The sequence below is a fragment of the Medicago truncatula genome, chromosome 7 (assembly GCF_003473485.1).
Source record: "Medicago truncatula cultivar Jemalong A17 chromosome 7, MtrunA17r5.0-ANR, whole genome shotgun sequence".
Classification (NCBI taxonomy): Eukaryota; Viridiplantae; Streptophyta; class Magnoliopsida; order Fabales; family Fabaceae; genus Medicago; species Medicago truncatula.
This window is the reverse complement of record NC_053048.1, coordinates 1,197,790-1,222,000: the sequence shown is the minus strand read 5'-3', so window position 1 is coordinate 1,222,000 and position 24,211 is coordinate 1,197,790. Positions and strand designations below refer to the sequence as shown.

Below are 24,211 nucleotides of genomic sequence, written 5' to 3'. Positions count from 1 at the left end.
CTTCATGGAACGCTGAGGCAATGGACTGACGAGCAGCGAGTCTGGATACAGAAGGAAAAGGATAAAATGTTGCTTCTGCTTGAATCGGAAGCCGGCAAGAGTGGAGCGAAGTTAGATGTTTTAGCAAGGTATTATTTTGGTGATAAGCCTACAAATATACAGATGCACTTTGAAATAATTGAAAGCTTAGATGTAAGTTAGAACTTTACATAGGTCTGCTGAAAATGTCTAATTTATCAGGATGATTGCAAGTATTTGGTGTTCTTCTGGAATGATTATGATGCTAAATGGAAAAACAAATGTCGACAGTTTATAAGATTATTGTATATATTATCGTTGAGAGTTCTATATTAGATAAGATATGGCCTGAAAATATGTTTGTAAGTGGAACGCTCAAACCCAAATATTAAGAGTTACAACCAAAGCCTCTTTACAGCCTTACAAAAGCTCCAAATGTTCATAGTGTCCTTCTGTTTTGGTGTTTGCAATTATGACTTGGACATTTCAAATGACAGAACTATCATTACTGCAATACTGTCTGTGAATTTTTCCTTTAGAAATTAAAAAATGTTACTAATATCTAATTATAATAGTACTCTCACCTATGTTATCAATATCTAATTGTGAAGTGTTCAACATGAATGCTTGTCAAACACAGACAACATGAATGTTTTGGTGTCCTAAGTAAAAAATAAGGATAAAAAAGTGCAACTGTGAGTGAATGCAAATGGATTAATACACTCTAAAGAAATTATATTACTTAAATTACAAGTTATTCCATGCCAGGAATCAGACCACTAAACAGTAAAAAAGCTGATGTATTACATAAATTTTAAACTATAAAGTAATTCCTTCCTTTAAAGGAAACAGAAGAGATACTATTAGTTAACTCAACAAATGCTTCTGTTCCACATTATTTGTTGAACTCATCATAACTGATTGCTTCTGTACTGTTAAAATACAGTCATACAAAGGATTATGGGGATGAACACAGGTTTAATGAGAGGAAAAGGTCAACAATGAATTTGTTTAACTTTCATAATATACACTTATTTGTCTACTAGTTAATGATTTATCATTTTAATTTTGCATCACAGGATTGTCAACTTCCCATGTGTTGAGTTTGGTAATGGATAAACTGTACAAGCAATTTGTTGAGAAAGATATCAGAGATTCTGAAGCATTCTATGTTTCTATTCTTGATACCTTCAAGTAATCATGAGCTTCCAATGAAAAATTATTCAACATTTAAAATAAAATAATTATATTTCCAAGTAAATTGTATGCAGCACTATCAACATGGCCGTACCATGGAAGCATGATGCCCCATCATATAAGGATGTAAAGGTTAATAATCTTCTCATTGCTGTCAAAATTTTATGGTTGATGTTCGTAGGAAACACAGGGTCACTTGTTGATCATGTAGTGCAGCACTCAAGTGTGGATAACATGATTCCTCCACCTGCACTTGAAACTACATCAGATCATTCACAACGAGACACGCCAAAAACTGCATCAGATTCAGATGCACAAAAAGAGATGATAATAACTGCATCAGATGCACATCAACTCACAGCTAAAGGAAATTATTGTGCCTTGTGTAAAAAAGTCCATGATTAACAGTTAGAGACATACATGAACCAGTTTGCGTATATATGCTATTTTATCTTTCCTGTCATGTTTATAGAAAAGAAGAAACTATTTCACCAAAGAAAAGGAATTAAATGTTAATGAATAAATACTATCTAGCACACATAAGTGTAACTTATGTTGAATTATGAGGGGAAGAAAAATAATTAGGGATCATGACATTGGATTTTGAGCATTTAGCCATACAAACGGATTGGTATGTGGTTTCTTTCATTTATATGATGCTCAAAATTCATTTTTCCATTTAACGTGATAATGTGAGACTCCTTTACTTGCACTTGATACACCTACTGTTGCTGATTTGAGTGCTTTGGATTTGGGTGGTTGGATTCATCATGAGTTTGTAAAATGAAACCAACTTGATGGGTCTGTTCATGTGCGTAATGCATTGGTTTATATGTATGCAAAATGTGGAGAAATTGGAAACGCGGAATTGGTTTTTGAGGAGGTGCCGGAAAAAGATACAGGTTTGTGGAATACTTCGATAAATGGCTATGGAGTCAATGGATATGAAAATGAAGCATTGGAGGTATTTGCTGTCATGTTTTATCTGCTTGCAACCATTGCTGTTTGGTAGAGGAAGAGTGAAGATGCTTCAAAGCAATGGAGAGGTTTGGAATTGTACATCAGATTGAGCATTATGGTTGTATGATTGATCTTCTAGGAAGGTCCGAATGCTTGGATGAGGCTGAAAATTTTATTCAAGCTATGCCAATGAGATAGATAATATTGACTTCATTTCTATTTTCTTGTTGTTACTTCGAAGATGTTTCGAGGGCTGAAAGAGTGCTAAAACAGGTACTGAAATTGGAGAAGGAAACCGCCGGAGACTATATGATGTTGAGAAATTTGTACACCACTATACGAAGATGGGGAGATGTAGAGGATGTTAAACAAACGATAAAAGTGTATGATTGATGGGGCAACTCTGTCAGGAAGATGAGTTCCTCTTTTATGCCCATAAAAGAGAAATTATTCATTCAGTTGTTGAAGGAATAATCCCCCAAGTACATCAAGTTATTTTGTGGAATTTGTAAACCTAGAGAATTTGATTGAAGTAATTGCAATACCTTTTTTTTCTAATTCAATTAACATAATAATGGACCCAGATGTAGTTCAGTTTTATTCAAAATCAAAAAACAAGAATACATATATACATATATGTTTGAGATATCTCAACAAAATTTTAAAGCACATGTCAACAACTTCTGCCAAAAAAAATAAAAAATAGACAGCGTCTTTATTGAATAATAACACATTCAACTTAATTCAATGTGAAGTTTTTCTTTCAAGGGTCTTCAATATAAAATAATGCTTTGAGTTCTTGACTCAAGAGTTGCTGCATTGAAATTTCACTCAAAGGAGTTCTTAATGGTGTCAGCTCAGTGGCAAAACTTTGTGACACACGTTTCATTGTTGGTCGAGAACGAGGATTGAGATTTAAGCATGCAAATGCTACCACGGCAACATGAATTATGTCATGGATAGCTATTTCTTTACTTGGAAGTGGAAGACGTTGGTCTAATACTTGACATAATTTGATACTTTGTGTCGATGTTGATTGAAGGGATGACAATATATCTTCAGGGTGCCTTCCAACTAAAGTTTCAAGTGCCACTACACCAAAACTATATACATCACACTTTTCACTCACAGCCATAGTATAAGCAAGCTCTGCATTGATCAAATAAACATGAGTAATAAAAAGAATCAAAAGAAAATAATTGAAAATTACTATTTAGCATGAAAAACTAACGAACATGTATGTTATTATTTATGTGGATTATGAATATGCATGTTGTGCATCATATAAATATGAAGAAGAAGAAAAACAGAACAAGAAAAGAAAAGAAAAAAAGCAATGGTTAATTTACCAGGAGCTATATATCCAATAGTTCCAGCAACTATTGTTCGATTGGATGAATCATATTGAAGGAGTCGAGCTGTGCCAAAGTCCGCGACACTGGCCTGCCACTCAGAGTTTAGCAAGATATTGCTAGTAGATACATCTCGATGCACTATTGGAGCGGTGCAATCAGGATGAAGATAAGATAGAGCAAATGCAACTCCTTTAACAGTGTTAACCCTTTTTCTCCAATTGAATTCCACAGCTTCTACATCATCATACAAGACAGAGAACAAGCTTCCTTTCTCCATGTATTGATAGATCAAAAACATGATTCTTTTGTGCAAGCAGAATCCATAAAGCTTCACAATATGTTTGTGCTTTATTTCTGATAATATTCTCACTTCATTTTTGAAACTCTCATCAAAAGATGGAACCTCGGCTTCATAGCCGTGAAGTTTCTTTAAGGCAACAACCTTGCCACTTGGTAATTGTGCCTTGTAAACACTTCTATATGCTCCTGTTCCAATGCAATATCTCATGTCAAAGTCCTCTGTTGCTTTAATAATGTCATCGAATGCTATTTTTCCGTCATAATTCCATACACAAAACATATCTACATTCTTTGTTGTCGTTGTGTTTTCATGCTTGTTCTTAACAGAACTATGACGAAGTTTGAAGCATATGAGAAATGATAAGGCTAAGATTATAATACTAAGGATTGAAAGAACAATGAAACCATGGTGCTTTACTTTATAACTTTTCTTGGGAGGTGAGCAAGGTTGAAATTGGAAGAGGGTATTCTTGTGTGGATAATTGGTACATAAATCCTTGTTCCCTATTATTGAAAAGGGATCAACACAATTTGGAATGGACCCACTTAAATAATTGTAGGAAATGTTCATAAAAGTAACAGTACAAATAGATTCGGGGATTTTTCCGGTAAGATTATTATTGCTTAAAATAAGTTGTCGAAAATTTCCAAACATGGAAGGGATTTCACCACTAATGAAGTTGCAACTTAGGTCAATGGAAGTTTCGAAATTTGTTAATGAAAAAAAATTGGAAGGAAGAGTACCTGTGAGAAAATTATATGAAATATCAATGTATACTAATTTTGTGAGATTTGTAAGAGAAATAGGCAAGTTTCCGTTAAGTCTATTGTGAGATAGAATTAATGTAGTGATATTTTTCAAGAACTTCAACTCAAGAGGAACGGAACCTTGAATGTTATTGTGAGAGATGTCTAGCTTCTGTAATTGTTTGAGATTTCTTAGTGAAGAAGGTATCTCACCTTTAAATCTATTATTAGATAGATCTAATCTAGTGAGATTTTTCAAGAACCCTAACTCAAGAGGAATGGAACCTTGAATGTAATTGCTAGAGATGTCAAGGTCTTCTAATTGTTTTAGATTTCCTAGTAAAGAAGGTATCTCACCTTTGAATCTATTGTTAGATAGATCTAAGAAAGTGAGATTTTTCAGCAACCACAATTCAGGAGGGATGGAACCCTTAATAAAGTTTAAAGAGATGTCTAGGTAGTTTAATTGTCTAAGATTATGTATTGAAGGAGGTACCTGGCCATCAAGAAAATTGTTAGACAAATCAAGATAAGTGAGCTTAGAGAGATGACCAATTTCTTTAGGGATAGTCCCAAGTGGTCCAATTTCTCTTATAACAAGGCTTTCTAAATTTTGGAAAGTAGACAAGTTGAAAGTAGACAAGTTAAGTGTTGCAAGTTGACTTCCCCAAGAGTCTATTTTGATTGCATTTATGCTTCCAACACCGTTGCAAAATATATCATGCCAATTACAACGATCAGATATATTGAAACGTGCATCAGAAGTGTTCCACCATCCACTCTTTATTATAGCATTTGCTTCCATTTGAAGTTGAGATGTCATAGTGGCAGCAGATTGAGTTCCCACAATCAAACTGCAAATAATAAGAAAGGCAATCCACATTTTTGGATCAAAGAAATTTGAAACTAAATATTTTGTGTAGTTCATAAATTTTTGCTTTAGATCTAATGAATGACCATAAGAAGAAAAAAAACCTTTATAATGTTGTGTGACTAGCATGCTCGGTTGGTCACTCTTATTATCACAAGCCAATTTTGATATCTTATGTCGACTGCATAAGATAAGTCTAATATGTGGATATGAACATTTGAAAGCAACATCCATAAAGAATGCAACTTCATCTACTTAACTACAAGTCTTTGAAGGAGACATATTTGGTCATGTGAGGGGCCCAATGAAGGAAGCATCTTCTTCTCCATATACTTGAAACTAAATGAGTGACTAGATATGCATGCATTTATCTCCTCCCAAGTCGCCTCTTGATGTGGTCAATGAGTCAACTTTAGTGTTTTTTTTCCTTTCTAAACATGAAATTAAATGAATAAGGATTTTGCCGTCCTCTTGGTGATGACACTCTATCATATCACATTTTCAGAGTCTTTTTAAGTAAATTTTAATTCTATTTCTATCTGTTTTATATTTAATTTGAAGTCATTTTAAATAAATTATTGTTTTTAATTTATTGAGTCAAATAGTGTATTATCGTTAAATTTAGTGGGCCAATGAAGCATATATCATGCTCGCATATATTTTTGAGTTGATACACTTTGGCATAAAAAGATGTAGACTATTACTTTTTCCACCCTATGAGGTACTCATGCGCCATGAAAAAATTTCAAAAATGCCCTTCAGATTATAAAATCAGAAATAATACAAAAACTGGTTCGGATTATATAATTCGAACAGGTTCGATATATATAAGAAAAATCACCACTCCGCCCATTTGACAGTTTTACATTTTCACTTTTCACTTTCTCTCTCTCCCTTATCCCAAAATCCGAACCACACAAATTTGTCCAAACTTGGCGTTTTTTTCGCACAAAATCATCGCATTTGAAGGTTAATCAAGCAACAAAGTGAAGGTTAGTCCTGATTCCCCCTGCATGCAAGCTTAAGGGTTCGATTTTTTTTTATCTAGACAATGTACCCGTTCGGATTTTAAAATCCGAACTGTATTGTTGCATGTTGGATTTTAAAATCCGAATTGTTTCGGCAACAATTTTTTGACCCTGTTTTATGTATTTTATGTTGATTGTGTGTAACCCTGTTATGCATGTTACAGGTATGGATCATGTTGATTGCATAAGGGGTGACGTAGTAGCTATGCATGCTTTTGTTATGAGAGAGCGTCGGGAGAGGTTGGAGGTGGACGGTAGAGTTCTCAGGCGTGGGGGTGGCAGGCGTGAGGGTGGCAGTGTTGTTGTGTGCAAGTGTGAGTTATATGTCCCACATCGGATAAAATAGTAAAGGTTGAACACTTTATAAGTAAGAGGACCCATAAACCCATTGCCTTAAGGTTTTGGGTAAGAGTGTGGCGTCTCTCTTACTTGTGTGGTTGTTCTAGCCTCGATGTGGACGGTCCCCCTGGCTCCCCTCATGACCCAACAGTGGTATCATAGCCCCGGTTCGATGAAGGGTATGACCGAGGCAGCCGGTCCATTTGCGCAGAAAGTAGTGTCGGTCCGTTTGCGGAGAAACCAGCAACAGCGATACAAGCAAGTAAGAGCTTCCCCTTGAAGGGGTAGCATGATGAAAAGATGGACACTCACACTTGAAGGGGAGTGTTGTTGTGTGCAAGTGTGAGTTTTTATGTCCCATATCGGATAAAATAGTAAAAGTTGAACAACTCATAAGTAAGAGAACCCATAAACTCATTGCCTTAAGGTTTTGGGTAAGAGTGTGGTGTTTCTCTTCCTTGTGGGTGATGATGATGATAATAATGATGAGCAGCAGTGGCGGCGGCATATGCATGTGCCAGAGCCAGAGCAACTTCATGACTACCTTGGTGGCCCACATGACGCTACTGTACTGACGAGGTACCATTCACGTGGCCATCCATTAGGGCACACAGAACTTGTGCTGGCAAAACAACTTTGATGGATGTGCTTCTGGTAGAAAAACTGATGGATACATTGGTGATAATGATGATGAGTAGCAGTGGCGGCGGCATATGCGTGTGCCAGAGCCTGGCAAAACAACTTTGATGGATGTGCTTCTGGTAGAAAAACTGATGGATATATTGGTGGGAACATCATAATTTCTGGCTATCCATAGAAAAGCAAGAAACATTTACAAGAATTTCTGGATACTGTGAGCAAATAGATATCCATTCTCCTCATTTTACTGTCTACGAGTCTTTGCTCTATTCAGCATGGCTCCGATTGACCTCGGACATTAATGCTGAAACCAGGAAGGTTAGCATTTTAATCAATTGAGATTTTACCATTCATTGGAATTACTATGTTAAAGTTTGAAATGAATTATGCTTATAGATGTTCATTGAGGAAGTCATGGAACTTGTGGAACTGAAATCAGTGCGAAACGCATTAGTAGGACTACCTGGTGTTAGCAGTCTCTCAACAGAGTAGCACAAAAGGCTGACTATTGCAGTTGAGTTGGTTTCTAATCCTTCTATAATATTTATGGATGAGCCAACTTCTGGGCTAGATGCAATGGCAGCAGCGATTGTTATGAGAACAGTTAGGAGCACAGTAGACACTGGAAGAACTGTTGTTTGCACCATCCATCAACCAAGTATTGATATATTTGAATCTTTTGATGAGGTGATAAAAAAGGAAAAATTCAAGAAATTAAGAATTACTTGTTTGTTTTCTTTCATCTCAAAGCTTCTAATATTTATGTCACAATGAAATGCAGCTTTTGTTATTAAAGCAAGGAGGGCAAGAGATATATGTGGGGCCACTTGGGCATAATTCTTCCAATTTAAACACCTACTTTGAGGTAGCGAATACAGAATTTGTTGTTATGCTTCAAATATAATCATTATCTTTATGTTAATATTTCAATATCTACACTCTTTTGTGTCGAAGGGAATCCAAGGTGTTACCAAGATTAAAGACGGTTATAATCCAGCAACATGGATGTTGGAAGTCACAGCTTCATCTAAGGAAGTGGAATTAGGGATTGATTTTGCAGAGGTGTACAAAAACTCACAGTTATACAGGTATTTTCCCTTGTATGCAATCTAATCAAACTATAGAACTAGAAAACACTGGCTGGAGAAAATCAGAGAAATTTTTGTTGTCAATTGCTACTCATAGCATAGGTCCATTTGAATAAACAACTTAATTAAGCGCTTATAGCATAAACATTTGTTATATTCATATAAACTATAAGTTGTTTTCATAGGCTACCCTGAAGAACTTACGTAAATAAGCTGAAAATGGCTTATTGAGAGTGAATGGCGATATAAACTGTAATTAAAACATTTTTTTTCAGGAGAAACAAAGCACTTATCAAAGAATTGAGTACTCCAGCTTCTGGTTCAAGAGATCTTTATTTTACTTCACAGTACTCGAGATCCTTTTGGACACAATGCATGGCTTGTTTATGGAAACAACATTGGTCTTACTGGCGCAATCCTGTATACACTGCCATAAGATTTCTGTACACAATCGCGGTAGCTATTTTGCTTGGGACCATGTTTTGGAACGTTGGCTCCAATATGTAAGATAAATTGTAAAACTAGAAATATTTACTCTTATGTTTGTAGAACTCTTTTTAACTAGCAATAAAATTTCATATCAAATTATTGCAGTGAAAAGGAACAAGATCTTTTTAATGCCATGGGATCCATGTATTGTGCTGTTCTAATAATTGGCATCAAGAATAATAGTGCAGTGCAGCCGATGGTTGCTGTTGAAAGAACCGTCTTTTATAGAGAAAGAGCAGCCGGAATGTATTCAGATTTTCCATATGCTTTTGGTCAGGCAAGCATCTCTTATTTTGTTCGACTTCTGCAAGATCCTCCTAAATCACACTTTGTCCACTTTTATGTAAACAACATTTCTTCGGTAAATAAGAATAATGATCATTTTTACCATCTTACTAACATAAAGAACATAAAAGAGAAGTTCAAAATTTATATGTTTAGTAATCTGGAGGGTTATTGGGAAGAGTTAAAACTTTCAATTTTATCAATTCACCTATGTTCTTTTTTTCTTATCCACATCATCTCTTGCATTTCAGGTTGTAATTGAGCTTCCACATGTTTTTGTACAATCTGTGATCTATGGATTTATAGTTTATGCTATGATTGGTTTTGAGTGGACTTTGGTTAAAGTTTTGTGCTGCCTATTCTTCATGTATTTCACATTCCTCTACTTCACCTTCCATGGTATGATGTTAGTGGCCATGACCCCAAACAATCACATTTCCACTATTGTTTCCTCTGCGTTCTATTCGGTATGGAATATCTTTTCAGGATTCATAGTCCCAAGACCGGTAATTCTTGACTTCCTCAAAATTTTAGTGCATTTTAATTTCGCGCTTCTTGTCATGTCAGCACAATGGTAAAAGTAACCTTATAACCTTCAAGGACAGTCAAAAAGATTGTAAAATTGTCGTTAATGTCACTTTAATTAATAATTGCTTCTCTTTTCATTCTTTTATTAAATTTCATGCTTGATTTTCTTGGTGGCTTTGGCTAACAGAGTATTCCTGTGTGGTGGAGATGGTACAGTTGGGCAAATCCAGTGGCTTAGAGTTTATATGGATTGATGGCTTCACAATATGGAGATCTAAAACAAAACATTGAATGCAATGATGGAAGCCAATGATTTTCTAGGAGTGGTTGCTCTTGTCAATGTTGCATTTTCAATAGCTTTTGCTTTGGTCTTTGCCATATCAATCAAGATGTTTAATTTTCAAAGGCGTTAAGAGCGTTCAATTTTACTTTTTTGTATATGAATTCCATCTAAAGGAGAAAAAGATCCCACATCATTTCTTGTTTATACATATTGTATTTTCAAGAACTTTTTTGGAACATCATTTATTTGTTCCAACTGATTTTCATTGGGCGGATATACGAGTGGGTTTGAACGGATTGTGCTAAGCAAATTTCTCTTTAGACTTACGTTTTTTATGCTAGCCACCCAAAAAGACCAAAGTTCCCCCAATGGCGGTTAACTGCCGCTCGCTCTCCGTCAGCCGTTAACTATCATTCCATCAACGGAAGTTTAGTATCGCTAGCTTCAACGACAGCTGTTACAGAAGCCATTCAATCATTCATTCATAAAATCAAACACATTAAATCGGAAAAGAAATCCATTCATACAAAATTTGTATAAATGAAGTTACATTAAATCAACTACAAATGCAACATACGAAAATTCATTAAATCAACTAAGTTTAAACATTGGTTACAAGAAATTAGCCTTGAAGAACATTTCCTATAATTTCTATCATTTTCCCACTCACTTTCGTTGAACAAGAGTTGCAAAAGGGACCATGAAATTGTTTCAAATTGCTCTCTAAGAGCAATCCCAAATTTATCTCCTTTTATCCCAAAAGCCACTCAATAATATTCACACTCCAAGGTGTTTACAAAGTATTTCCTAACCCTAGAATCTATCCAAAAACACTCAACTTTTTACCCTTAATGTTTCCTCTTTTGGTCTACCAAGATTAAAAACAACACTACATTTATAGATTTTTTGCCCCCCACCTCGCACATGCACTTACCTGCCTCGTGGACAATAGACTTTTCGATTAAACATTCACCTCTGGCTTCCCCGCCTCACAGATGTGCCACAATTGAATCAATTTTTTAGACTTATAAATGATGAGAATTCAAGGCATATACAACACAACAACCAGATTGTATATACAAAATTTCTTTCACCATTGTGAGACTATTAAACGAGGCCTTACAATGAACCGAGCCAACTGGAACAAAGTTTGCAACTCGATTCGACAATTTATTCGTTAAACATAGTTCACAAACTAAATGACCTGAACTTGAGCTATATATAGTTTGACTCATTTGGTTCATGACCTGACTCGATTATATATAACACTTAGAAATTTAAAATGCAAAGATTGTATGTTGTTTGAGAAAGTTGGAAGTGGAACCAGACATCCTATGATATTTATGTATGTTGTTTTTTAGTTGTGGTGCAAAAACCAAATAGAACCAGTCGTTTCATGTTCAAAGTGGACCAACCACATCCTGAAATTTCTATTTGACCTATCATAAGTTTCAATCATTCACATATTGTAATCTTGTTTGAGCATAAAATTAAGTAACGCATCAGGTAGCTTTAAGAATGGAAAAGCAAGCAATTCCAAATAATCTCAAATCAGATTTACATTACAATGAATTAAAAGGGTTAAACAAATTGAATATAATAATCATCAATATCTAAATATTGAAACTGAAGTTCAGCCAACTCTAAATCCCAAACTATAAATTGAAAATAAAATTTTACTCGCCTTGTATGTATCACTAGAATCATCATATCTGAACCCAAGGTGCACCGAGGCCTAGAACTTGACATGAGGAGGCATGACAGTCAACCGTGGTGACTTTTTGGATCTTAATCTTAAACTAGGGTTCCATAACTGAATGCAAACTTATTTAACTTTGTCTTCTTGTTATTTAGCAAGATCAAACAGACCAAGCCGTTGAGTGAGCCTATTGCATAACTTCGTTGTTAAGACGACAACATTCATCTTCGTAGATGATGGACAGTAGGTAGGTGTTTGAGAACACAACACACTAAGTATGGAGTTACGACTCAAGAAAGTGTGTAGCCTACGATATTGAGAAAGGTAAGTAGAACATGTGTGTTTTTAGGTGATCTTTGAAGGTGAAGTTCTGCAAATGTTGGATGGAAGATGAGTGAATTTCACCAGCAACTTCATTGGAATCCATGAGAGGAATCGGCACGGAGAGTAGGAGACGACATTATCATATCAGCATCGTATCGTAAAACACAATTGAAATTTGTTTTCTTTTCAGCTTGCTCTATTTTACAAATTTCAGTCTTCAATTGTATTTCTTTTCTTAATTTCTCTCTCTATATCACTACACCAGATAGTCTTTGCCGAGTGTAACTTCTAAGATTGATGAGCTTTGAAAAGATAGGGGAATTTGTAAAATATCACAAAGAGGAGGGCCCCCCATCTGTCTGTCACGGATGAATGGCCTTTATTTTTTGGTAGCGAAAAGACGTGCACACCCATCTTTCCGCTCTTTTTATTGTGTTAACATGTGTAAATTATGAACGGTATTTATATTAAATTTTGATTTTGATTAAATTTATAAGTACAAATATTTGTGACTTTCAAATTGTAACAAACTCACAAAATTGTGTTTATCTTTTTCAATAACAACACTAATTTAACAAATATAATAATATAAATCCTTTTTTTTTTAATATCACCAACAATATAACATTAATAAAGGAAAATTTCTTTGTCCTCGTGAGCTTAACTCAGTTAGTTGGAACAATGCATAAAATATGCAAGGTCCGGGGTTCAAATCTCGGCCACTGTCAAAAAAAATAAAAAGGAAAATTTCTTTAAGGGTATAATTTGAATTATAAAAAATTCAGTCCAAAATTTCAATCCCCCCCTTTGTATGTAATATTGATAATATTGTTCCTATTATAGTGGAATATTTCATATTTTAATCGGATTTAATTTTTTAATTAAAATTTAAAATAATATTATTAAAGGATAAAATAGCTAATGAAAAAGTCAGCCCATATAAAAAAATAACCTATTTTAAATCAAAAGAAAAGCCATCCCTAAAAAAAAAGTCAAAAGAAAAGCCTATTTTCTCCATAGTAAAGTCAAACGAAAAAAAATAAAGGTCGTTCAAAAGAAAAACGAAAGAAATAAAAGATTGCATCAAAATAAAAAATAGAAAAACATAATTTCATCAGGGTTTTTCTTAAAAAAAAAATATTAGGGTTAGGGCTAACTTCAAAAACAAACATTATTAGGGTTAAAACAGCAAGCAGAAAGGGAGGCAGTACATATTGTATTTGTGAGTGCCACTCACATTCAGAGATGGCTTCATCAAGGAATCCTTTGCCTACCCTAACATCACCGCCACCTTCACTCTCTTTCGGCAATTCACTACACGAGCCGCCTCTGCCCACCCTTCCATTTGACGTCATTCCAGAAATCCTTTGCTTTCTACCTGTGAAGTTCCTACTCCGGTCTCGATGCGTTTGCAAATCCTGGAACTCTCTCGTATCTGATCCCAAGTTTGCCAAGAAACACTTTTGCATGTCAGCTGCTCGCCATATTTACTTCATAAGCTACAAGAGATCTGATACCGAGTACAGTTTCAGATCTTACCCTCTCAACTCCGTTTTCACAAAAAGAGCCACTCCACAAGATAAGTTTGAGTATTTTCCTAACAATTTTCGTGGAAAACGTCGTATAATGCATTCATATGGCTTCGTTGGCTCTTGCAATGGCATCCTTTGTATTGCAGATGACAATGACAAAGGCTTAGTTATATTGTTGAACCCTTCCATTAGAAAATTCAAGGAGTTGCCCCTTCTTGAAACACCGCCAAGTGCAATGTTTGGTAACTTTGAGACGACGCTTGGCTTTGGCTACGATTCTTTTACCGAGAATTACAAGGTGGTTGTTGTTATGCGGTACAAGATGCGTGTCGGTAGTCATTACCGTGATTATGTTTACAAAACTGAAGTGAAGATTCATACATTGGGTACCAATTCTTGGAAAAGCATTCAAGAGTTTCCTTTTGGTGTTGTCCCAATTGGACAATCTGGAAAATTTCTGAGTGGCACGATTAATTGGTTGACCTCTATTGATCTCCAACGAGAAAGTCCTCGCTTTATTGTTTCTTTTGATTTGGGAAAAGAATCTTATCAAAAGGTTTTGCCTCCTGATTATGGAGGGGTAGATGTGTGTCACTTCTTAGCCTTGGGTGTGTTGAGGGATTGCTTGTGCCTGGCTTCTCGTGATGATACCTACTCTGTAAAGGATGTTTGGGTTATGAAGGAGTATGGAAATAGAGAGTCGTGGACTAAATTGTTCAATGTTTCTTACAGGGGAGATCCTAAATATAGTGTATTTGGTGAGCCAATATATATTTTTGAGGATAATCAAGTGCTGCTGAAGTTTCCAAGGTATTTAAATTTGAAGTTGATTGATTCAAGGAATGGTACTTTTACATCTACTGGATTTAATAACACCCCAGAAATCTGCAATGAGAGTTTAATATCACCATGTTCTTAATGTTAGGTTGTAGATCTAGTGCTATATCACTTGAGCATGAAATTCAGTAACAGCCTATAATATAGTTTTTGTTTATGTTATTATTTTTTACTCATTTGATTTTGCAGCTGGACAAATTGCTATTATTTTAATTTCTATATGTTATTCTTTTGTTAGAATTTTTTGTTCTCTGCATCATGCACTACATTTTATATTGTTCACAATCATGATTTATCTTGCATAACACATAATGAGCTGAGAAAACCATTTGCATGTGAGCATCTATAGTGAGTGTCTCAAGAGTTTACTAGTGAGCAACTGAGCATGCTGCTATTCACTATTAATATCTTATATTACTTCTTTTTATTTGCTAGATTTTCATACTTTTTATCTGTTTTAATAACTCCCTTTTCTATGTTCCTTTTGCCGGAGTATGAAGATAATTTGGATATATCTACCATAAAAATATAAAATATATATCTTCTAGAATTCATCTTCATGAATATATCTACCATGAGAAGTTGCATTTGACTTCCGTGATGAGGAATACAAGTTCAAAAATTGACACTTTACAACATAAATGGTGCTTCAAGCTCTTTTAATTAAATCTCACTCACTACTTATTTTGAATTAAGTCTCACTTGTTGAAAATCCTTTTGTTACGGTATTCAATGATGAAGAATAAAATTGTATGTGTTGTTGGAATTCTTTTTGTTAAGGTATTCAATAACGAAAAGAAAAACCGCATTTGTTAGACGATGATCTTTATAAATTACAATACTCAAGCTCGCTCCTTCTCTCATATTTTGGTAGTAGTTTGAGCAAATCATGTCTATTCTTTGTGTGCTTTATATTGCATACTTATATAAATTATCATTTATTACTAAAATATTCTAAGCATGTATTATTTTATTTTATTTTTGTAGTGGTTAGGGTTTGAACCCCAAACCTTGCATATATCATGCATTATCCAAAACAACTGAGCTAAGCTCACGAGGACAAGCATGTATTATAATATCAAACTGGTGCAATGCACGGGTTTCCATCTAGTTTAACAATAAAAAAATCTCGAGGGAATCTGATTGCAAAGGTAATTAATAGAAATGTAAAACTTTTCACCCTTTTGAAACATGAAAGAGATTATCCTTTAGATATATTTGGATGGCATAGGAGATCAAACTTACAAGGTCCAAAATCCAATTGTAGAGAGATTAACCTTGTTCCAATAATCAGTTTTGCAATGCATGGAAAAGATGGAACTCAGGTCGGCTGAAGTTGCCAACTAATCTTAAAAACGATAGAGCGATATCACCAAAAGAACCACTTACAAAGACGTAATATCTTAAAAATGATAAAACTAAAACAAGTAAAAGAAACATCTGCCTTCAATTCAAACTTACTTTAATTTAAGAGGCTACTACCACATATATTGCAAAGTATACACTAAAATATCAGCTTTCCATCAAAGTTGCTTACCTAAATAGACAACTATTCAAACTAAAGCTCATAGTCGCACTATTGCTAAAAAAAAAATATCAATTCAATTCAATCCAAAAATAAATCACACGCGATTTGAATTTGGATGATTTGTTTTAAAGAGTATTATTAGAATATAAAATATTTATAGTATAAATTATTAGTATATTGTATATTAGTCATAGATAATTGAGATCCAAGTATAGATATTTGATGCTGAAGTTAGAGATACTTGAGGCCTAAGACAACATCATTGTATTAATACACATTGCAGCTTAATGAAACACGTGGGGAAATAATTCTTTCATGGCATCATATCCTAAACCCCTCCCAAAGGTGGTCCCACCCCCCCCCCCCCCCCCCAGGGGCGGATCTCTTTGGAGACCCCCAGATGCCACTGCACCCCCCAGTTTTTATATAAATTTCATATTATGTTTGATCTATCAACAAGTGCGTGTTGTTCCAGTGGTTATGCGGTCCTTCAATGTGTAAAAAGTTGTGTGTTTGATCCCTAGCATCCTCCTTTTTTATAATTTTTAGCGAATTTTTCTTTTTTTATTCAAAAAACAAGGTTCTAGTGGGTATCGAACTAGCATCCCCATGATTTAATCATGCAAAATTACCACCACACCAGTTAACAATGTTGCACATCTTTTGAATCTGTTTAATATATATTTTTTAAATATTTGGCACCCCCGAAAAAAAAACTCAAGATCCGCCACTGCCCCCCCCCCCCCCCCCCCCCATAGCAGCCCTTTTTTGTTTTCCTCTCATGGCCGATTCTTTCTTTCTTCCCCTCTCTCGGCTTCACTCACTACCATCTCATTCTACCATTTTCCTCTCTCAGTTTCTCTCTCCAAACATCATCATGTCCGATTCTGAAACATCACCGTCTAAACAATCAAAGACACCATCTGAAACCACCTTCAATCGCCCCAATCATTCTTCCCTAACTGCCAACAATATCACAAACTTCACCAAAATTACTCTAGATATTGAAAAGAGCCAATACAATACATGATATGAGTTATTTAAAATTCACACTCAAGAGGTTCTTGACCGCATCATCCCTACACCCACCACTGAACCTAGCTCTTACTCTCCCTCTCTCAAAGAAACTGACCCAGTCATATGGAAACGTCTTGATGTCATAGTTCTGCAATGGATTTATGTAATCCATTGACCTTCTCCATACCATCATTTAGCATGGCTCTACCACATAAACAGCTTGAGATTGTCTCTTCAATATCTTCTTTGACAACAAAAAAATCTCGTGCACTTTATCTATATCAAGAATGCTCTTGTGTCAGCAAGGAGCAATTATCAGATGCCTTGTTATATTGCCAACACATTAAGTCTCTTTTTGATCAGTTGTCTAATGATGGTTCCCTAGTTTCCAACGAATGTATGACTTTTCAACTCGTTTTTGGTATCTCCGATGTCTATGCTACAGTTGGCTCTCAAATTTGTCATTCTAAATAAAAGTGTGTGAAACGGTCTCTATTTATAATAGGTGATTAATTAGGGGTTAAGAGAAAGGAAACATGGTTTTCCACTGAAAAACATCTTGGAAAACAAGCAAAAGACACCTCATGGCCGTCACACAAGCGCAAGGCGCATGAAGTAAGGTGCAGAGGTGCATTGGACATAAAGGAATGTTGTCTCATGCACAAGGACACATGGTTCCATGCGTGGGGCGCAAGAGACGGTGCCTCCATAGCGAATTTTGCTGTTTTTCGGCCACTTTTCTATCGTTCTTCCGTCTTGAAATGTCTTGGAACTTGAAATTACTTTTCTTCATCTTGTATTGTCTTCAACAACCTTTTAAGAACCATTGGTCTTCAATTTTCATATCCTTGATCCTTTACTTGATGTCTTGCTTTTCCAATTTACATGATTTCTCACTAAAAAAGACACAAAACACTTATGGAGTTGTATAATTTAGGATAAAAGCAAATTACAATGAATCGAATGAAAATAATACAATTGGTTCCTCAAACCATTGACAACTCCTCTAAATTACAAAAAAATAAAAATAAAAAAATAAATATTAAAAACATATCATATATGCTACATCATCACAACCCTAAACTTAAATCGTTGCTTGTCCCCAAACAACAAAATAGCAAGAAGGTAGAATTTAAATGAATTTAAGAAGACAAACATACATTTTCAGAGATTGTGCTCAGATTGTTACTATTTCCACTTCTAAACTTGATTAGTTTACCACTTTCATGCATGCGGCGCCAATTTAGAGAATATACTCTTACTTTCAATCACTTCCAATTACAAGACGCACATATGTACCTCCTAAAGTCAATGTGAAAGGTCTAGGCATTTTCCACACTCCAGACGTCATGTGATTGTACCTTGTTATGAGATTGAAGCAATTTCAAACAGACATTTAAGATACATATTATCACACACACACACACACACACATATAGAGGTCTTTTCAAGTTATAATGTGGCTTAGGATAAGGTGAGATATATTTGAGAAATTAGGCTAACAAGCAATTGGGATTTCGGTTCTAAGGATTCCCTAATTGAAATACTTGCGTACTACCTGCAACCTTAGTTTTGTGTCACAGCCATAATTGATGAGGTGCTAGCATTTGTGCCAAACAATAAATAGGTACTAGTAGAATTACTTTTTTTTTTCTTTAAGAGACCAAACTTTTTTTTCTAGCCCCCCTTTTTTTAGACCATCTTTTTTATGTTTTATCTACATTTTTTATTTTTTATTTTTTTATTTTCATAACCAAGCTCTACTAATACCCCCACCCCAAACTCAGGGCCGCCCAAGGCATATGTCGGGGTGCGAAGGCCTAAGAACCATGCCCTAGGAGGCCCCAAAAAATAATTTTAACTGATGGGTGTATATATAAATACTTATTTTATAAGGGTTATATATAGCATAAATTGCAAAGAGTGCCCAACTATTTATCAAACTTTAGCCTAGTAGCCCTTCACCATTTTTATTTTACAACTCAGGAGCATTTCATTTTTACAACCTAGCGCATTCATTTTCAAGCCCCCCAACATTGGCTAGAGTGCTAAACTTAGAATTCAAACGTAAAACGCAGAACAACACGTAAAAGGCAAAATATCTACTCCTTTCCGGTGACTAAATTTGTTTTTATTTTGGGAATACTTTTTGGTGTTTCAAATTGAAGTTAACCTGAATATGTATTTAGATTTCATAGTATAATATGACATTCATCATAAAAGTTTCATGTTTGCGACACAAAATTTGGTCTTGTGTGATTTTTTTAAAGTAATATTCTATTGACAAATCGTAAAAGGTTTTCATGTTATTGGGTTTGAGGGAAGTTTATTTTATACTATTATAGATTTATGATGATGATTATAAAGCTTTTTGAGAAATTTTAGAGGTAGTAAATCAGCTGAATTATCAAATTAAATAATAAAACTTATATAAAGTTTGGTATGTCTACCTATCATTTTACTTAACTTTGCTTGGTTTGGTTCGACCCCTCAAATTGTTTTTGTTTTGTTATTCTTTTTTATTATTAATTTATAGGACAAAATGTATTTGTCACAGTGTTTTGGGGTGTCAGCATAGCGGGGTTTCAAAACATCGTATTATGGTGACTTGGAGCAGCATCATAGCTAAGATGTGAAATATATATATATATATATATATATATATATATATATATATATATATATATATATATATAAAGGGGCCCTTTTCTCAAAGTTTGCCTAAGGCCTATAAAAATGCTAGGGATGGGGGCTGCCCAAACTTAATTTCAAATCATGACAAATATTTCATTAATATATCTAACTCCAAAAAAAAATAAACAAATATAGCATAATAAGGTTCAAAATCTTGCGACATGATTCAGTCACCAAAGTAACAAAGAAAGAATTAATGTAAGGAGGCTGAAAGGGGTTTAGCATAGTATATAACAATAATAAATTAGGGTGGCATGAAATATCGCATAATAATAAATAGTTCGTAGAGAACGATCGCACTTTCCTACAAAAATAACAATCGATATGGAACACACATATACGAAAGAAATATAGTAGAAAGTGAAAAAAATATTTGGTTCAAAATTTAGGTGCATTTTCTTATGTATTTTTTGTATGGTTCATAACTAAATTCACCATATTTCAAAAAAAAACTAAATTCACCATGTGATTTCCTCAAATCTATAATTTCCTCTGAGTTTGTTATATAAAAAAAATGTATTTTTAATTAAGAACCATAACCTAAAGAAATACACAAGTTTTTTCCTTTGTAATATTATGTTCTAAAGAACACCCAAAGAAGTTGTTAGAAGAACAACCTATATCAGAATCAAACCAATCACCATGTTGAATTAAGTTTGTTATCATTAAAACATCACCTTGAGAAGGATATTTTGATTTTCCTCAACAAGGTAAAATATCTTTGGAAGGGAAGGACTAGATTAGCAACATGGTTGTTATGAACCAGTATAAAAATAAGTGTGTACATTCTTATTCTCTTATTCTCTTTTATTTATTTGAGTTCCTTATGTTTTAACTTATAACCCTAACAGACCTCTTTAAGAGAATAAGTCATATTCTCGTGTTAGTCTATTGATTCTGGAGCATTTTATTTCACTTCTTGCATTGCACTTGCAAATTATTCCACGTAGGTTACGTAATCTTGAGATTGTATTCATTCTCTCCCAAGATGAAAATGAAAATGTTCCCCGTTTTTCAATCAAACTGAATTTTCGTTTTATCTAGGTCGGTCTACATAAAAAAATTAATTATGAAAAAGTTACTATTAACCCTTCATTATAATATTTTGCATGATTTCTTCAGAGCATTATATATAGCACAATTGAGTTCAGTCATCTCAAAAAAAATATTAAGTTAATTCATATACTATTAAAAAAACAAAGTTCTCACTTTACAAAAGAGTTTTGATCAACAATCTTCTTGATATAACTCATATCCTTACTAAGAAGATATCTAGAAATAATGCATTTGGATTCTAGATCAAAATTATTTGTTGTAATTTTAAATATTCTTTTTGTGTTGTTCTTATCTTTAGATTGTTCTTATCTTTAGATTGTAAAATCTAAATTATTTGTTGTAGTTTTAAATATTCTTTTTGTGTAGTTCTTATCTTTAGATTTTTCATCAAAATTAACTTCATGCATTTCTCTCCTCAACACTACCGAAAACAATAAGGTTATCTTCATAATAGGTGCATATGGCACTAAAAAGATAAACTTTTCATCTACCTAGATACTCAATTCTTCTATGAATTCATCAACTTTAACAAAATTCAAGTTTATAAGGGTTTTGACTTGTCACCAACAAGTATCAGAATATGAACATTGTTCAATTCTACATCACTTGTTAAGCATCACCAATAATCCTTATTATGATTTTATTGTGATTGATTTTTGAAAACACGTGCTTGTAGCTCTAGATTTCATAATTGAAAACGAGCATCTACCCAATATTGTAGGAGGATAAAATTTTCACCAACAAATATTAGTTTATGAACCAATAATATCATTTTATTCAAAAAATTATTGTTGTTTCATTTGGCTCGACGTTTATTTGCCTATTTTGTTTCAATCATTAGACAAAAGAGTTGATGAAATGGTTGAGGCAGAGCTCGAGTATGAGATTAGAGAAATTTTTGTGCCTGGACCAAATTACACCCGTGGATTATAAGGACAATTGAGGTTCCTGAGCTTGATAATCATTTTGAGATAGAAAAGAAAAAAGGTGTTGACGAGGTTCAAAAGGAAAATACACTTAAGGAATGCATTAGAAAAAAAAAATAAAAAAATAAAAAAATAAAAAAAAACTTGCAAATTTGATGAAAATCAACTCTTGAATAACCATAAGATGATTGATAAGCTAGGATGGAAGATGAACAAAATTAATTCTACAAAAAGTATTTGAGGCTATTTTAAGTGGAAGAGATTATCAACATTAGCATCAAGAGATTGTGGTTAAGCCATGCATTGAAATAGCCTCGAAGGTTTTTGTAGTATTAATTTTGTACATCTTATATCCAAGCTTATCAATCATGTGGATCTTCAAGTGTTGGTTTTCAACCAATTTGCAAGTGTTATCTTTAGTTTTCGAATACATTCATTTACTCTATTTTCCTTTTGAACCTTGTCAACATCTTTTTCCTTTTCTATTTCAAAATAACAATCAAGCTCATGAACGCCAATTGCCCTTTCGATCCCACTTATGCAGTTTGCTCCAAATGCAAAAATTTCTCTTCTCATAATCCCTGCCAACCCCATTTCATCAACTCATTTATATAAGTATTGTAACAAAATCGTCAAATAAATGTACATCCAAATGAAACAACAATATTAATTTGAATAAAATGTAATGATTAGGTCATCAACTAATATTTTCATGTTGGAATTTTACCCTCCTATGATTAGGTGTCCATTTTCAACTATGAAATATAAAGCTTCAAACATGTGTTTGCAAAAATCAATCACTATGAATTCATAATTAGGATAATTGATGATACCTAACATGTGATGTGGAATTGAACAACGTTGAGATTCTCGTACCTGTTGGTGACAAATCAAGATCTAGGGTAGACCATCGGACGGGTTCGGACCGGGCGGGTTAGGGTCCGAAAATGTCATACTAGATGAAACCGAGGTCACCAAATCAAGAACCGAATTCGACCATTTAAGGGATCGGTTTGGTCGGTTTTTGGCTTTGTCGATTGTCGATTTTCACGGTTTGGTTGTATCGGCTATGGGTTTTAGCAACAAAAAAAACACAGTTAAACAGAGAAGAAGAAGTGAATGAATTGACAAGAAAGCAGAGAAGCAGTAGATATGGTGAGGAAAATACTGATCAATCCATAACAATTTTAGTATTTTCCTTATCTTCCATGACAGTGCGAATCTAGATCTAGATCTTCTTGAAACTGGGTTTTTTTCTTTGTTTGTTGAACATTCTGAAACAGAGAAGAACAGGTGAACGAATTGACAAAAAATTGAGATGAGGCAGGAACAGAGAAGAGAGTTAGAGAGACAGTGAAGTGAAGTTGGTGAGTGGCAGCTGTGAATTGAGTTGTTTAGGGTTTGATCTGATTTTAAGAGAAAAGATGTTAGAGTTATTGGGCTGGACTATATGTTTGGAGCAAGAGAGTATACACTTCATTCTAATGATACGGTCGGGTATGGGTTCACCGATAAACCCATGGGTGACTCAGTTTTGAGCTATAATCAAAACGCTTTATAGCTTGTAATCTTCTTAGTAAAGGATATACTTTATGTGAAGAATAGGGTTGATTGAAACTTTATTGCATGGTGAGAGCTTCGTTTTTGAACAATATGTTAATCACCTGAATATTGTGGTTGTGATAAAAATGACCTCAATTGTTCTATATATAATGTTCTCGAGAAAGCATGCAATAAATTTTTGTTTGACTCAAACGTATAAAATAAATGTAAATAAAAAGTATTATGTTTTTTCCGGTCAAATGAAAAAAAGTATTCTATTTTTTTAAGAGATTAGTTAGGAAAAAATTAATAAATAATCGTATAATAACTATTTTTCTCGATTTTTGCGTGTCATTCTTGCGTAGGGGTCATGCGCAAGATAGCCTATTATTTACCTAATTTAGATGTAACCACAACCTTATCTTCTTTTCTTTTTTTTAAATGAGTTACTGGTACAATTATAACCTTAACTATAATTATGTATGTGGCACCGTAAAGCTTAAATATGAATATAAAATAAAATTCAGTAGATTTAAAAGAGTTTTGGATCGGTTCAAAATTATATTATAATCATTTTTTAAAGATAGGCTGATGGTTTTTTATTTTTGGGAAGGAGGCTAAGGGTGCTATCCTTCCTTAGTAACGGGTCAAAATAAATCAACATTTGGTGAATTCAGTTAGATGTATATGTGTTGTGGTTCGTCTCAGTTTTGAGACAAAAAACTATTTTATCCGAAGATTAAAATACTTGCAATTCATTTTGGTTTAGATCTCTCTCTTAAAATACTAATCAGCTCCAATTTAACACAGTTTAAATTGGATGAATTTGGTTATCCAAATTGAAATTTTAAATTTTTAAATTATTTTAATACTTATATAATAAAAACTACATACTTGTATATTTTATGCAAAATTAAAATACATCAATT

The 24,211-nt window shown here is 34.0% G+C and overlaps 2 protein-coding genes and 1 pseudogene across 2 annotated transcripts; 2 read left to right on the top strand and 1 right to left on the bottom strand.

Moving 5' to 3' along the window:
• Window positions 1-2,750: 2,750 nt before the first annotated feature.
• On the bottom strand, window positions 2,751-5,544 carry LOC25499825 (probable leucine-rich repeat receptor-like protein kinase At1g35710). Its single transcript, XM_013592372.3, has 2 exons — window positions 3,525-5,544; window positions 2,751-3,324 (listed from the first exon to the last, which is right to left on the bottom strand). Exons 1-2 carry the CDS (start codon window positions 5,503-5,505, stop codon window positions 2,939-2,941), a joined length of 2,367 nt encoding a protein of 788 aa, XP_013447826.3. The 5' UTR covers window positions 5,506-5,544; the 3' UTR covers window positions 2,751-2,938.
• A 1,443-nt stretch (window positions 5,545-6,987) lies between these two features.
• On the top strand, window positions 6,988-10,257 carry LOC25499824 (ABC transporter G family member 37-like; annotated as a pseudogene).
• Window positions 10,258-13,395: 3,138 nt separating this feature from the next.
• LOC25499823 (F-box/kelch-repeat protein At3g23880) lies at window positions 13,396-14,601 on the top strand. The gene has a single exon (XM_013592370.1). It carries the CDS (start codon window positions 13,396-13,398, stop codon window positions 14,599-14,601), a length of 1,206 nt encoding a protein of 401 aa, XP_013447824.1.
• Window positions 14,602-24,211: the final 9,610 nt, after the last annotated feature.

Coding starts and splice junctions, on each gene's coding strand:
- LOC25499825 (XM_013592372.3), bottom strand. CDS start 5,505: ATGAACTACACAAAATATTTAGTTTCAAATTTCTTTGATCCAAAAATG. Junction 3,325..3,524: donor TATTGGATATATAGCTCCTG/GTAAATTAACCA, acceptor TGATCAATGCAG/AGCTTGCTTATACTATGGCT.
- LOC25499823 (XM_013592370.1), top strand. CDS start 13,396: ATGGCTTCATCAAGGAATCCTTTGCCTACCCTAACATCACCGCCACCT.